Genomic DNA, 16,720 nt, shown 5'->3' with positions numbered 1-16,720 from the left:
TCTGGTGCAAATTACTGACCTCTGTCATCATTTTAGGTGGGGGAACTTGCACAATCGGTGGCTGACTAAATACTTTTTTGCCCCACTGTAGTTCTGTTACCACCAGTCCACAAAGCCTTGGGTCAGCTCTCTGTACTCCCTGTAGTCCCCATCAGTGATGATGCCAACAATTGGCCATGGCAGACAATCACTGGCATGATTGCTGTACCTTCTCACAGCACAAAAAAATCACTCTCCTGTCTAATGACCACTGGCAGCCTTAAATACTCTCAGCTGTTAAGGACTAAACCATTATTTTACTTTCAGGTGAGTTTTGGCAGACCTACGATGTGGTCCACTGCAACAACTTGTCAAATCAAATCAGTTTCTGGCTGTTGAGGGCCCAGCCCCCGAATGTCAGCAGAAAAACAAAGACAAGATCACAACATTAGTCACTACGTACGGGTTTGTTCCTCGAGCAGGAATGAACTCTTAAACTATTATTCACCTTATACCTCAAAGTTAATAGCGAATAGCTTTATTCATCATTATTTTTGTTTTGTTTAAATAAATTGCATGAATAAATAAATAAAAGTGGAGTATGTAGAGAATGAAACTCACTTGACAACATTCTGGAGTTGAAATATTACATCACGGTACCAGTTTTACTTTAACAGTAAATATTGAACTTGGATAAACCAGCTGGCACATCTAAAAAAAAAGACTTAGCATTGTATGGGCAAGATCACCTTTTCATAGACCAGTGGTTCTTAACCTAGGTTCGATCGAACCCTAGGTGGGTTGATCTCAGGGGTTCGGCAGAGCCTCCGCCGTGACATGCATGGCTCATTTTGTGCACCAGTAAAAAACATATCTATGTCTTGAATTTGAAAAACATATTTTATTTTTCACTAAAGAGGGGTTCAGTGACTGCACATATGAAACTGGTGGGGTTCGGTACCTCCAACAAGGTTAAGGATGTTATGGTTCAAAATATTGGGGATGGAGACAAGAGAAAAACCACAATAACAACACTGGTCCGGCCGGGTCAAGTCAAACGATGATTTTAATGGTCACACACGTGGGAGATGGAAACTGAATGCAGACAGCCTCAGATCTCATCACAAAAAACACATCTCCATAGTTTTGTAAAAATCAGGGTATTAGAACGCCCTTTCATGCGTAATGACAGGTGTTATACAATCAATGTTGACAGTTTTATTTAACACAGAAAAATAACATTGTCGCCTTCCCGAGAGCAGACGCTGACTGCCCCCGTCTCCTGGAGCCATCCGTCCCCTGCTGAGACACAACATTGCAACTACAAGGACTTCCACATTGATTAAGACGATCAGTGTGTATTGCTCTAAAACAAGTGTATAATACTAAATGAATAATGCTTGGTCAGCTACCACTACTTAAAACATAACAAAAAGCATAACTGAGCACAAGATCACCAAGAATAACATCGTATAAGTGCTGTGTAAGCATGTTTGCATTTAGCCCTCTGCACTCAAAGTCAAAACCTGCAATATATCAGTCTGGACCATCACACCGAACGAAGCTTATGACCTTCAAAAGACCAAGTGCCAACTCATCATAAGCACAATTGCAAGGTGTGTCTGAAATGATTGAAACCACTCTTTTGAACAAAAGACAAACAAATTAACAAATCTTCTAAACGCTATTCAGTTCATTTCAATCATTAATGATTAAACATGAAAGTGATGATTTATGCTTTTCACTAATTCTCTAAAAAGCCCGGAAACTGACTCAGGTATTTAATATTTTAATCAATGTCGTTTAATTAACTACCACTTGAAACTTAGCAAAAAACATAATTGAATAAAAGACCACAAAGAATAATATGATATCAGTGGTATGTAAGCGCGTGCGGCCCTCTATGCTCGAAGCCTTTCCCCTCCATAGATCAGTCAGACATTCACGCTGACTGTAGCTTTTAACCCTTAATTAACTTGAGCACAACTCTAGAATAAGCAACAAACTGCAATATGTATAAGTTGATCATGGTCACATCTGCAATGAAAGATCATATTATTATTCTGGTACTTATAAGTAAAAGATCAAACTAGAGTTATAACAATCACTGTAATACAAAGGCTAATGTAAGGTCAAAAACTTCAGTATATATTTAATGCAAAGCTGGTTATATGATTCTAATGAACTAATAGTGCCATATTAAAATAATGAAACTAGAAGAGGAAAAAACATCCCCTTTTTATTCTACAAGAACCACTGTCATAGACAAAACAAATCCTATTCCTGAGCCTGATGAATAGGTTTCACTTGGCACATTTTATCTTGTTAGTCTGGCTGTGTAATTTCAAATATGTACAGTGCATGCCTTTGTGTGTGGGCTGAGGCATCCACACAAAGGCATGCACTGTGTACAGTACACATACTTTACGAAGTTTAAGTTCAATGAAAGTTAATAAGAAAAACGTGCTCTTATTTTCTTGTTTTAAACCAAAGGGATTTTGAGGCTGAATTGGCCATCACATACGTGTTCTAAAATTGTTAGTCTGAACTGAAAATCCACTCTCAGATTCTTGCTTTCCAATACACATTTGTAATGGTTAAGTTCAATTTTAACAATAAAGGCCTGTTAATTTGCAGAAGCTTGTATTGCAAGAAATACATTTAGGTGATTAAAAAATTCCTTACAATGCCCTGACAAAGCATAAATACAGGTTCAGCAGCCTGCTTATGTCATCAAACGTCAAACTGGAAGAGAAGCAAAAAAAACCCCCAAAAAACAAAACCTGAAATGTGTCTGTGAGTTTCTATCTACTCTGAAAGCATGCCATGGTCGTCTTTGATGATGTAATCCTGAGGCTCTTCTGATTTCTATTATTACTTTCACTGCCACCTACGCCAAATCTGTGGCATTTATGTGACCGAAAGGTTACACCATGATGCAATCTTCCATTAATCTGTCTGTTTATGAGCACTTTGTCTTTCATAACTTATTGTGTCCTATGAAGAACAAAGTGTCCTGACATGAGTCATTCCAGGGTTATTCTTAAGTACAGGATGAATACCCTGTTTACATTAACAAATGTATTCCTTGAACCTTTATACATTTTGTCACCTTACAACCACAAACTTAAAAGACCAACACAGTGGTAAGAAAAGAATACATGTTTTTTTTTTTGTTTTGTTTTTTGCTTTTTGTTTTTTACATGTGAGCATTTGTATAGAATGATGTAAAGGTTGACGTTTGCCATGTAGGGGACATGGCAAAAATGGGCACAAAAGTTAAACCTTTGGGCATAAATGCAAAGCAATTGGTGGTGGTGGTGGCAGCATCATGCTCTTGGGGTGCTTTTCTTTAGCAGGGACAGAGAAACTGGTCAGAGTTGATGGGAAGATGGATGGAGGCAAATACAGGGCAGGCCTGGAAGAAAACCTGTTGGAGGCTACAAAGGACTGGGAAGGAGATTCACCTTCCAGCAAGAAAATGATCCTAAACCTACAGCAAAAGCTGCAATGGAATGGTTGAAATCAAAGAGTATTCATGTGTTAGAATGGCCCAGTCAAAGTCCAGACCTAAATCCCATTGGATATATGTGGCAAGGTTTACAAATTGCTGTTCACAGACTCTCTCCATCCAATCTGGGTTTTTTTGCAATGAGGAATGGGCAAAGATTTCAGTCTCTAAATGTGCAAATCTGGTAGAAACATACCCCAAAAGATTTGCAGCTGTAATTGCAGCAAAAGGTAGCAGGGGGGCTGAATACAAATGCATGCCTTGCTTTTCAAATTTTTATTTGCTTAAGATTTTGAAAACCATGTATTATTTTCATACCACTTCACAATTATGTGCTACTTTGTGTTGGTCTATCACAGAAAATCTCAATAAAAACATTTAAGTTTGCAGTTGTAAGGTGACAAAATACGTAAAAGTTCAAGGGGTATGAATACTTTTTCAAGGCACTGTAGACACCAAACCTGTGCCTGAGTTTCTATTACCTGTTAAATGTTCTTTGGAAATCCTCATTGGACAATATAGTGATGAGTCTTCTGTCTCTTGTTACTTTCCCTGCTACTTACACATTGCCTGGACTTGATCTAACAGACAGTTTGGAAAGGGTAAGGCTGTTTGTGCAGATTTTTCAGCAAATGTAACTTTGTGCAGCAGATACAGCTACCAGTTATCCACTTACAATTTTTTTTATGATTGTTTATTTTTATAGAATTAGATGAGTATGTATTCCCTATAAAAGTCTGTTAGAAGACTTCTGTTAATTTGAGTAGGTGCTAAATGCTGTGAATTATGCAAGTTTGACATATTAAAGGGCAAACCACCAGTAGGGCTTGTGCATAGACATGATTGCACAAGCTGCCTGTATGTCATCTCGTTGAGAGAAGTTTATTTTAACATAGTGCAGTGCAAGCTAAAAGGGTAATGGGAACCAAACCCTCCTACTCCCTTATAAATTGGCTAATGCTTAGAGAGTTCAAAATTTGCTATGCCATTTGTGATTTGTTAAATTGTCATGGATGCAATTTCATGGAAGCGTGCATGTACACACACACACACACAGAAACACACTCCTGGCTGTAGCTCAGGTCACCTACTGATCGGAAGGTTGGTGGTTCGATCTCTGGCTACTCCAGTCTGCATGCCCAAGGATACCTTGGGCAAGATACTAACCCGAAGTTGCTCTCCGATGCATCCATCGGAGTGTGAATGTGTGTGAATGTAGTTAGCAAAAAAGCACTCGGTTTAGTGTCAGTGCTTGTGAGTATGGGTGTGATTGGGTGAATGTATAGAGCGCTTTGAGTACTCCGGTAGAGTAGAAAAGCGTGATATAAGAATCGGTCCATTTACCATTTACACAGCTCTCAGTAGCCCTGCCCCCCAAGGTTCTTGTGTGTGCTGACATATCGCGAAATAAAATGACTATAGTGTAATTAAACAGTAGGAAAAGATGGGTGCACAGCACACCACAGCCAGCAAAGCCACATGAATTGCACTACCAACTGTTGTTCATTTTGTAAAGAAAAGAAAGTGAAGAAATTACTTGTGAAAAAGTTGTTCTCTATGGAATCCTGTGGAAAAATGAGTAAATCCCATCATCCTTGATATTTTCATGAAAAACAAGTCATACATTGTCCGTATGACCTCATCTGTCTCGCAAAATCACTAACCTTTGTAAAAAGGACACCACTACATCACAATTCTGATTGATTAAAGTGAAGTTACAAAACAGAAAGTGAAACAGCTGTAGAATTATTGATTGCTGAGCTAGTAAGATAGAGTCCAAATATTTGTTTGTCTGAAGCTACCGCTGGCCAAACTGACACATCAAAATATAACAATAAGTACTGATTGCTACTGATTACTCATTGGCAAATAATGTTTTAAAAAAACACACCTAAAACACAAAAAATTATTAAACAACAGGAGAATGCTTGAGTATGGTAATACAAGCCTAAAATATTTCCAGAAGCCAGTTAAGCCTTGCTAACACTAATCTTTTAATGTTTTACTCATAAATGTAGATTTAAAGATTTAACTACATTCACTCCAGTGTGGTATAAAGTTATTGTAGATCCATGAATTTATTGTCTTCTAATTACAGTGCGCCTTTTGTCCCGTTTTCCTCCCCTCACCCTCAACTGGTCATGATAGATGGCTGCACTTGCTCAGCCTGGTTCTGCTGGCGGTTCACTCGTGTTAAAAGAGAATTTTTCCTTCCTACTGTTGCCAAAGTGCTTTCTCAAAGGGGTCATCTAATTGACGGGGTTTTCTTCGTTTCCTCTATAATTTTAGGGTCTATACCTTAAAATATAAAGCAACTTGAGGCGTTGAGCACCGCAGCAATTTCCTAATGTTGTAAACCTGCTCAACATTTGGCAATAAAACCCTTTCTGATTCTGATTCTGTAGTGATTTGGAACTATATAGATAGAGCAGAATAGAACATATTAGAATTGAATAGGGAAAACCAGAGTTCTGACTCTCTTTTCACAGACATACAATTGTCTGTCCAACTTGGAACAATCCAAAGTCTACATGAACCACAAAAGAATAGAATTTTGTATAATGTTCGCTAAACACCCTCAAATATAATTAGATTTTAAGAGCAGAAAAAGGAGAACCAACAAAGGAGAGCAAAATATCTAAAGTGTTTATTTTAACTTGGAAGAGTGATCACAGGGAGTTTGATTATTATCAAGCCAAGCAGATAAGAGAACCATTTTTGAAGAGTTGTAGGACTCCACAATACAGTCAAACTGTGAGATACTTTTTTTTTCTGACAATGCAGTATTTTATCCTTTTGCATAAAGTATTTTATTCTATTGTATATTGTATTTTATTATTTTTTATCTTATCCTATTCCACTGTTTTTCTTCATTTTTGCTGCTTAACTTTTCACTGTCCACTTTCTGCTGTGACACAACAAATTTCCCACATGTGGGAATAATAAAGGCTTATCTTATCTTATACTTGCTGCTGCCTATCTTGGCCAGGTCTCCCCTGAAAAAGAGGTTTTTAATCTCAATGGGATCTTCCTGGTTAAAATAAATAATTAATATTTTTTTAAGAAGTCTAGAAAATATCAATTTGAGCTTTTGGTTCCAAATGCCTGAGTCAGAAGAGACCTGACTCAGGAACACTGTTGTTGTTCCAAACTACTTCCACTTTTAGTTGATAGGACGATGTCTAGGAAGGAATACATTTCATAAACAAACTTTTTGCATTGACAGCATCTTATTACAGTACAACAACCACATTTAGGAGTAACAATTCTTTCACACATCTAATGAGCTTGGAAAGCAAAGGATCTAGACTTCTTTAAGTTGCTTGAAGACGTTTCACGTCTCATCTGAGAAGCTTTTTCAGTTCTACGGTCACAATCAGCCAAGGTTTCGAGTGAAAGGTTACTTTGGGGCAGATTAGTGGATTAGGTGGAGGATCAATAGGGGGTCCATGACCCTCTTGGGGGACACTCCCATAGGGCTTGCTTAAAATCTGGGTTCGGGTCTTCCTCCCCTCACACTCAACTGGTGATGATAGATGGCTGCACTCACTAAGCCTGGTTCTCAGAGGTTTCTTCATGTTAAAAGGGAGTTTTTCCTTCCCACTGTCGCTAAAGTGCTTGCTCATAGGGGGTCATATGATTGTTGGGTTTTTCTCTGTATCTATGAAGTGCCTTGAGGTGACTTATGTTGTGATTTGGCGCTATATAAATAAAACTGAATTGAATTGAACTCATTGTGAAATCTAGCCCCACCCTATCATGTGATTTCCTGAGGTCAAATGGCCCAGGATGTGAGTAGGCGTTAAGGCATCTGGAAAGGGATCTCATGACTGGATGGCAGACAGTTGGTGTCGTAAACCCCCGCCTCTGTTCAAAGATGGTCATTCACAGTGGACATAGATGCTTCTTTCACTCCTCTTTCAAACCATCTGTCTTCTCTGTTCAAAATGTGAACATTGGCATCCTCGAAGGAGTGACCTTTTTCCTTTAGATGCAGATGGACTGCTGAGTCTCGTCCTGTCGAGGTGGCTCTTCTGTGTTGTGCCATGCGTTTATAAAGTGGCTATTTGGTCTCTCCAATGTAAAGGTCTGAGCATTCCTTGCATCATTTTGCCACAACTATTTGCAGAGTGCCTTTCTAGAGACTCAAACATAACTAGCTAATTGACTGATACCCAGTTCATAACTAGGTGGGGTCAACTATTCCACAACAAATTAAGGAAATACAAGAGCTGGAGTGATTTTCAAGCATTTGATAGCTTATCATTTGATCATTCAAGATGAAATCGAAGGAAAGGAATGCACTGCCCAGCTCACCAACTTCCAAAGGCCTGGAAGAGCATAGACAGCCACTGTATGATTGCATACTTTGTTCCTTGGTTAATACAAACATCTTCATAACATCTACTCATATTCTCTGCTTTTGAGACCCCGAAAAAGTACAAAAATTGTTGTAATCCCCAAACAGTTAAGAAAATACTTTTGGCAATGTTGTAAAGTTTGTAGAGTGAAGATCTCAGGTGCAGGCTCATAGGCAGGCAGGGATTAAATGGAAACAGCTCTTTATTGAAAGCGACCCATATTTTAAGCAAGCCCTATGGGGGTGTCCCCCAAGAGAGTCATGGACCCTCTATTGATCCTCTACCTACTCCACCAATCTGCCCCAAAGTAACCCTTCACCTGAAACCTTGGCTGATTGTGACCCACACTCATTTTTAAACCTTGGCTCTTGTGATTAGGTAGAGGATCATTAGGGGGTCCATGACCTTCTTGGTGGGACACTCCCATAGGGCTTAAAATCTGAGACTTTCCACCAACTGAAAAAGCTTCTCAGATGAGAGGTGAAACATCTTCAAGCAACTTAAAGAAGTCCAGATGCTTTTCTTTCCAAGCTCCTCAGACTGGCAGCTAAGAAACTACAAATAAACTTAATGGCTAGGATGCATGTAGGCAGGGAACAGGCAGCATGCTTGTAAGGTTGATGGGATGATGTAAGGTTATTAGTGAGATGTGAAATGCAAAGGAACACAGCTAGAACTACATGGGGAAATGAGACCAGGGAAAGTGAAAAACTCTAAACGCACAAGACGAAGGTTACAAAAATGAAAGAGGAAATAACTAAACGGGAACATCATAGATGGAGACAATACACAGGGAACACTAGTAAGGCAAGGTAAACTGAAAGAAGGAATATCATAAGCATAACAGTAACTGGAAAAAAGCACAACACAGAAAAACACAATGCCAACTAAGAAACAGACCGACAATAACTAATAAAGAGAACTTGAAAAGCCCAAAATGCTTAACTGAGGGTCAATGACCCAGGCACCGTGACCGTTACATACCTTGAATTAAAGGTGAAAATCTGCACTTCACATCACAACCTGGGCGATTGTGCATTTTAAATCAGAGGCAAAAAATTTTAAAAAACAAAAAAACAAAAACAAAAACCCCAAAAAGTGTAGTTGGGGTTCTTATGAGTCAAACTGAAAAATAGCTGAAAACGAGGAATTCAAATCAATCAGTTTTATTAATGGACACATTTCATTCATTCAGCAAGGAACAGACAGATAACAGAAAGTTACTTCAAATTTGTGAAATGAGCAGAAGAGAAGAGAGCAGGACAAAAACGCACATGAGTACCAAGAATTCTTATCATGTGACACGACCTGCAGGTAACATACGCTCATTTCACGTGAACGTATCAGCAGGCTGTCTTAAAAAATAAATAAATAAATAAAGGCAGTGCATGCATGTACACATGCAGGACATTAGGGAGCACAATAGATTTAGATCTCACACAAACAGACTTGTCTACATTCATGTACACACACATAAGTGTCCAACAGGACGGGCTACCGGCTGTAGCACATGCAGCACTAAGACTGAAAATCCTTTAATTTAATGAAAAACACTGGAAATACAAAAAAAACAAAAAAACAACACTCACGGCTAAAGCACACAGGCAGTTGTTTAATTGCAGGGGAGTGTCAGTGCTGCATGCTGGCTGTGGTGAACTTTAAATCAGACATTTGTACAATATTTGAAGAGCACATTGTCAGCAGTCCCCACCCGTCCTCTTAAGGCAGTTAGAAAAGAGGTGTAGAGTGTTCATATTGTTCGTAGGAGCAGCTGCATTGGTGTGGAAAAATGCGAGAAGCAAAAAACAAAAAAAGAATAAGTCCAAATGACTATTCTTGCTTTAAATAACATAGGTATTGCATTCGCTTCAGCAAGCACTTAAGGCAAATATTTTCCCCCAAACAATCCTCACAAACAGTTTCCGTGGTTTACAATTCTACAGTGTAAACTGTAAACTATGGAAAATCATCATATATGACAGTTTCATCACCAATAAGTTAACGTAATCACAAGAGTCACTGTGAGAAAAAAAAGGAAAGGGGCAAACACATTTGCAGTAAAAGAAGGAAACTGTCACATCTTTCAAACAAACCAAAAGTGGCCTATATGGTTTCCCTGCTCCTCACATATGAAGTGGGACTGGAAAATAATACAACATAAAAAAGTCCCGTTTGTTTTCACTTCTTCTTTAGTCGCCTAATATCACCACTTTAACCCAAAGAATTGAGAACAGGAAATTGTTTCACGCGCCCCGCTGCCTTTTGAAGAAAAACTGAGAAATTTCGTCGTTTAGACCCAGTTCAGTGAAAGCTTACACTTCTAATCTCTGTGAGAGAATAATTTAGACTTTTACAATTAAATTCTTCATCAGAGTTTAGCAAAGAAAGCAGTTTTAAAATATAGCAAAGACATCAAACGCACCAATATAATTTCATTCAAGCATTGGGACGCATTGGGACTTTGGGATGCACATAACACAAAAACATCACAAACAGAAAACTGAAAGGAATGTTAACTATCCCCAATGAGGAATTTCCTTGAGTCACTATAAGAGTGTTTCTATTTTCACTGCTGTCTGAGAAGCATTTTGTGTATTTGGGAGAGGTGTTATTGAGGATTAGAGGTTAGTGTAAGAATGAGAAATTCTTTGTGGCTTCACTATGTGTCCAATCACACACATGCACATGCATACGTGTGTGCGCTGTCTAACTGAGAAGCTCCAGGTATGTGACTGGCACTTTTCCTTTATGGTTTCCTTTCTCTCCAATCAGCCAGTCAGAGTCCATTCCAGGCACTGTGTAAACTGTGATGAGCTGTAACGCAGAAAGAAGGCGAGCATTCAAAATGTGCAAAACAGAGGCAAATGTAAATAATCAGCATTTTATAGTATAGTATATTAACCATATTATCCATATTTTATTCAACAGAAAACAGGAAAACACTGGGGTAAATGGTGTCATCATATGGGGATTACATTCTTCTGTAACTCTACACATGTAACTGAGTAGCAATGTTTCTCACACATGCTTGTATTTCAATCCTTGAAATGATTTAGCTGCTTTCCAGGATCTTATTCATGCTCAGGTGTTGCAGGTGAACCCTAACTTCACTGTTTAGATCTGCAAGTAATGAAGAGGCTTCTCCTAGTCTAGCAAGAGTCAATAAGAAGGACTGTTCCATCAATCTACAACACATGATTGTGGACTCGGAGTTCATCTGGAATATAAAACACAACATCATAAACAGAAGGCTATTGCACTTGAATATAAATTCCATCTTAAAACCAAAAGGGGACCATAAACCTGCATAAACACAGAATAAACATAAAGATTGTTGAAAGACAACCTCAGAACTAAAGGCAGGAAATGTTGTATCAAGCCTACCCTGAGAAATAACAGAAAGCTAAACACCAACAAAGAATATAGAGCCATGAAGTGATGAGTGAAACTAAAAAAAACTTCCCTAAAACTCAAAATCCTGGGTCCCAGATCCAGGGACAATGACAATCTGCTCACCCCCCACCAACTGGTTGCGGCAGCTGGCTGCTACTCTCTGAGCCTGGTTCTGCCAGAGGCTTCTTCCTGTTCAAAGGGAGTTTTTCCTTCCCACGGTCACCAAATGCTTGTTCACATGCAAGTTCACAATATAAAGCGCCTTGCGGTGGCGGTTATTATTATTGGCTCTATATGAATAAAATTTAATTGAACTGAATTGAACAAAAGTCACACCATTTCAGTTCCCTTGTTATTCACAAGGGGCTTAACTCCTAATTGCCCACCGGTGAGGACAAAGGCAGAAGTTGAAACTCATGATGCTCTCCTGGCTTCATTTCTTTCATATAATTACTCCGAAACTCAAACCCAGGGTATGTTAAGCTTTTCTAATTTGTCTACTTTGTCTCTTTTGTCACCTATGTCCCCAAAGCCACCCTGCTTTTCAACTTCAGCCAATAAGACCATTTCCCAAACCCATAAACATAAACTACACTCTTTTCACTTACAGTCATTTATTCACCTTTCAGCCACTTTAATTTCAAAACTGTGTCATTTGTGTATATTTGTGTTATTTGTGTATATACTGTATACTCTGTGTATTTACTATCTCTTATTGCCTGTTTATGCCCTGTCCTTAGCTTCAACGTCATGCTGCTCTGTTGTATGTTAATTGCCCCTTGGGGATAAATAAAGTCTTTCTGATTCTGATTCCTGTTACACAGGTCATCCAGATCTGCTCACAATATAATGAATGTCTCAGTTCCTAAAATTTATCAAGGGGAAAGAAGCAGGAAGGAAGAGGAAAAAAGGAACCTTACTGGAGAAACCAACTGATGACGCACAAGCGTATCATTTGAGGAAGTGTTTTAAATTCAGCATATAAGAGACACTGGACACAGCTGACATACAAACCACAGCAGGGCGAGATTTCTCAAACCCCTTTGTGGTGTTCATAAATTGTTTCAGTTTTTTTAGATGATCAAACTTTCAATATGTGAGTGTGATTAATAAGCGCAGCTCTGTCTGACTCAGAGTTATGACTGAAATCTAAATGCTGTGTGTATCTACGTGTCTGCTGACACTGTAGAGTTGGAATGAACACATGGATGCTTTCTCAGATTATTTTTTAAATCATCTGTGAATGACATGATGATATTGAGAAATGAAAATATGCTAGTAACTCAGCAAACGTTTACTAAAAAGGTCATGCACAGTCTTTCCAAAGAACAAAGTGTATCTGGATAAAAGCATAGCAACATCATGCCAGGAGTTCAGTTAAAATTTTCTGCATCTTTAACTGAACTCCTAATTTGTTTACAATTAATCTACAAACTATCCAATGTTGATCAAAGTCATCTCTTGTTGATTTTGTCACTAGCTCCTTTTTAATTTGCATGAAGCTTGGAACTACATTTGAAACACAATATCTGCGAACATATTTTATCTGTTTTTGAAATCAAAATTAAAACAGGAACCTAAAATATGTGGTTTTTACATGGATCACTTAACATCACTGATAAGCTGTACCTTATTAAGGTCCAATACATGTTTCCCATCCTTTAAATTTAATTTTCAAACAATTATGAGAAAAGCTTTTCATCAGGGGACAACAGAGGTTGTGATGCAAAGTTCTATAAATCATGAATATTTCTGTTGTTGGCTATAAAAGACCCCACAATTTATTTTTTACTTGAATTTATTTTATTACATACAACTGCTTAGGCTGTATCAGCTGCCTGTTTTTCCAGTTACCCGTACTCATTAGTACACTCTATGTGGACTGCACAGCTTTTGCCACATTGGAGTAATTTTGGTGGCCAGTTACTCTCAGGAAGATTCAAGCTTTCTTCAGTTATGAGTGATGGCTCGCACTGTGGTTCGTTGGAGTCCAAGAGCCTTTGGGTTTTGTAACTTCACACTGTCACACAGGTTCCATGTAACAGATTACTTGACTCTTAAGGTCCAGCAGTAATCAGGCCTGATTGTGTCTAGTGAAACTGAACTCAGCTTTCAAAAAAAGCATCGTGGGAGAGTGGTGGGAATTACTTTTACACATAGGGCATGTCCATGACTAATGTTACAGTGGAATGCTGATTTTCTTTTTAATCTTTATACTTTTAACGGGTGTACATTTGTATACGTCTCTGCATGTGAACAGCAAGATTGTTGTACTTGTTTCCATCATCAGAAAAGAAAATACACACAAACAAAAGATTAAAGGGAAAGTGTAAGTGCATTACATAATTACAAGCAGCAAATGCCACATTACCGAGCCTATTGTTTAGACCAAGCCCTGGAGAGATTTCTGGCCAGAGACCAACAGCCATATACTGGCTGCCTAGTTCCAGGCTGATGATGAAACCTCACCTCGTCAGCCAGAAGGGAGAGCTCACTGGAATCCGCTGCATCGTAATCATAAAGGACTCTGGCTTTGCGGGTTCCTGTAGCTGGTGCTTGAACTTCTTCGATCTTAAGGGTGTCAGTTTCCACTGGGCTGCTGCTGCCTTCTGTCACCATACTGGGAGTAGCAATGGCGTTTGTGGAGTTCAGTGCGAAAGCATTAGGAAGCCTGGGGGGGAGAGGTAGATGTGATGGTCTGAATATCCAGAACATGTAGAACACTAATAAACTAAAATAATAAAAAATGGGCAAAACTTTGTTTAAAAAACTAAATAAACAGCTTTTTCTGCATCTACACTGTTATAACTTGAAGCAATGCATACAATATATTATATGCTGCAAAGTGAAAAAAAAATACAATATTTGTATGCATGTTGAAAAATGTATAATATTTTTTAATTATGGCTTTTGGCACTCAGCAGTGCCAAATAAGTAGCTTTTTGTAGATTTTCAGCCAAAATAGAAATGCACAATGGAATGCAGAAACTACTCCAAGAGAAATCATCGTGGTGTTGCAGAGTCGTCTAACATGAACACAAAGCAACAAAAGGGTGAAAGGTGAAAAAATATATGATTAATGATGCCATTCTATGATTGTATTTAGACTTTTTATTCTTAATTTTACTTTATCCATTGTTGTAAATCATAAAATGTGGATCATAAAATGTTACATAGAGGATGCCAATCTTTACCATTTTGAGTAACACAGAATATTGCAGGGAAGAATGACAAGATAAAGAGTTGCTGCAGTCCGGTGGTTAGGTGAAGAGCAGCAGGATAAAGGTTCTTAGTATACTAGTGAAGTTAAATAAAAAGTGCTTCTCCAATGCCACGGGAAAAAGCATGATAAGGCTTGATAAGGGTTATATCAGTTGCCTAGTTGTCCTATGTTGGACATGGTTCGTAGAAACTGCTACAGTGTAATTATATTAGTTATTAGTTTATATATTTTAAGAACTATATTGTTATCTGTTTTTAATCAGTTATGAGTAGATCGTTGTGTCATTGTGTTAACCGAAGTGTTTGGCATTACAACTTCAGGCTTGGGGTATAAAGGATACAGGCTATCAATTCTCACCAAGCACGAAGCTGAATGAATCAAACCATCCACCCACATCACCCCCCATTTTACTCTCACCTTCCCAGCTCTTTCTGTAGCTCCTGCATGTGGAGGTGACACTGCTTGTAATAAGCTGCTTGGGCCTCCACAAATTCATGCAGGCAGCGCAAATGATTCACCTGAAAATAAGAATCAGCAGTCATTCTTAAAGGACCACAACGATGTGATTGGATTTTTTTTTACACTGATAAAACCTCTACCACAATGTGTGAAAACAATATTTAATATACAATTATCCATCTATCTATCTATGGTTCCTGAGCCACCCTTCTCTTTGGTGACAGTGCTTCAAACCCTTGGCCTTCTCTCAATGAGCTTCATATTTTAAGAACTATATTGTTATCAGTTTTTAATCAGTTATGAGTAGAAATGGTTTTCACTTCACATTTGTGCCTTGTCAGGGTTCAGTTGTGGAATTTCTTGCTTTCTTATTGGGGTTTGGACCATCAGTTTATGTTGTGGAGAAATCAGGTTGGTACAGCCTTATTTGACAACTGTTAGAATTCAAATTCAGAAAGTTCTCAGAAAGTTTGGGTCAGCAACTCTCTTTCCGGTCTCCGTTCCACCTCCACTGGCTCCCTCTAGGGCTGTGTGCTCTCCCCCCTGCTCTTCATCCTCTACACCGATGACTGCAGATCCAAACAGCCTAACTGTCACCTGATGAAATATGCTGACGATACAGTTCTCCTGTCACTGCTGTCACAACACCACGGTCCCGCTCTTCAGGAGTTTGTAGAGTGGTGTGACAGCTCCAAGCTTGGTTGCCCAAGGACACAATGACCGAGACTGTCGGAGCCGGGGCTCGAACTTCCGATTACAGGACGAACTGCCAACTCTTGAGCCACAATCGCCCCTATCATCAATGATCCCTCTCACATTCTTCACCCCACATTTCAATGGCTCCCCTCTGGGCAGCGCCTCCGTGGAATTTCGTGCAGAGGATGAAAGCCACCTTTGTCCCCAAAGCCACCCTGCTTTTTAACTCCAGCCGATAAGACCATTTCCAGAAACATAAACTACTGTACACTCTTTTATACTGCTGACACTTAATTCACTTTTAGTCACTTACAGTCATTTATATACCTATTCAGTGACTTTAATTTTAAAACTGTGTAATTTTATACATGTGTATATACTGTATATACTGTGTATTTATTATCTCAATTTTTATTGCCTGTCCTTATCTTCAGCGTCATGCTGCTCTGTTGTATCTTAATTGTCCCTTGAGGATAAATAAAGTCTTTCTGATTCTGATATTACGGCATGAACCAATCAGCTAACTAAAGGGAAATGACAGTCCATCATTACTTTAAGAACTGAAGGTCAGTCAGTCTGGAAAATTGCTAAAACTTTGGATGTTTCTCCAAGTACAGTTACAAAAACCATCAAGTCTACACCAACAATAAAGTAAAACTTTAGCTGTTAATATAATTTAAAGTAGTTTTTTGGTATGAAAGCCAGAGTCAGGAAGATTTATCCTCTGGGGACCTTTACTGTACAGATTTCATAGTAACACAACAGCTGTTGAAATATTTTAGCCTGGACAGACTGACACTGCCATCATTGAAGTCCTGTGCTTGCATGGTTGAAAATACACAAAAATAATGGCCAGTTCAGCTAATCAAGGCACACAGTAACTGTATGATTGGCATATTGCCACCGTCTGCCAAGTCTTAAAATCTATCTACATCCAGACTGGGGACTGATCCAAGGCCTAAGCTCACATCTCTGTGCAGGAGGAAATCAAATCAGTTTCACTGCATGGTGCAGAATTCCAGTCTGGGACAGCAGTAGCTCTGCTATAAAATATGACAGATTATACTCTTTCCCCCTGAAATGACTTTTCCTCCCGCT

The 16,720-nt window shown here is 38.7% G+C and overlaps 1 protein-coding gene across 4 annotated transcripts in view; it reads right to left on the bottom strand.

Annotated features, from left to right (window-relative positions):
• Positions 1–9,001: 9,001 nt before the first annotated feature.
• The window catches only part of LOC102202043 (endophilin-B2-like), a 29,668-nt gene continuing 21,949 nt past the window's right edge, over positions 9,002–16,720 (bottom strand). For all 4 annotated transcript variants that reach the window (XM_005745819.1, XM_005745821.1, XM_005745820.1 and 1 more), the window contains 3 exons: positions 14,885–14,985; positions 13,714–13,915; positions 9,002–10,665 (listed from right to left, as the gene is read on the bottom strand). In XM_005745819.1, coding sequence (XP_005745876.1) covers positions 10,558–10,665; positions 13,714–13,915; positions 14,885–14,985 — 411 coding nt within the window. In that variant the 3' untranslated portion in view covers positions 9,002–10,557. The remainder of the gene's footprint in view (positions 10,666–13,713; positions 13,916–14,884; positions 14,986–16,720) is intronic.

Source organism: Pundamilia nyererei, unplaced genomic scaffold (assembly GCF_000239375.1).
Source record: "Pundamilia nyererei isolate P.nyererei 1_Seehausen unplaced genomic scaffold, PunNye1.0 scaffold00167, whole genome shotgun sequence".
Lineage (NCBI taxonomy): Eukaryota > Metazoa > Chordata > Actinopteri > Cichliformes > Cichlidae > Pundamilia > Pundamilia nyererei.
Note: the sequence above shows the minus strand (reverse complement) of the source record. Positions and strands in the feature narration are given on the sequence as shown.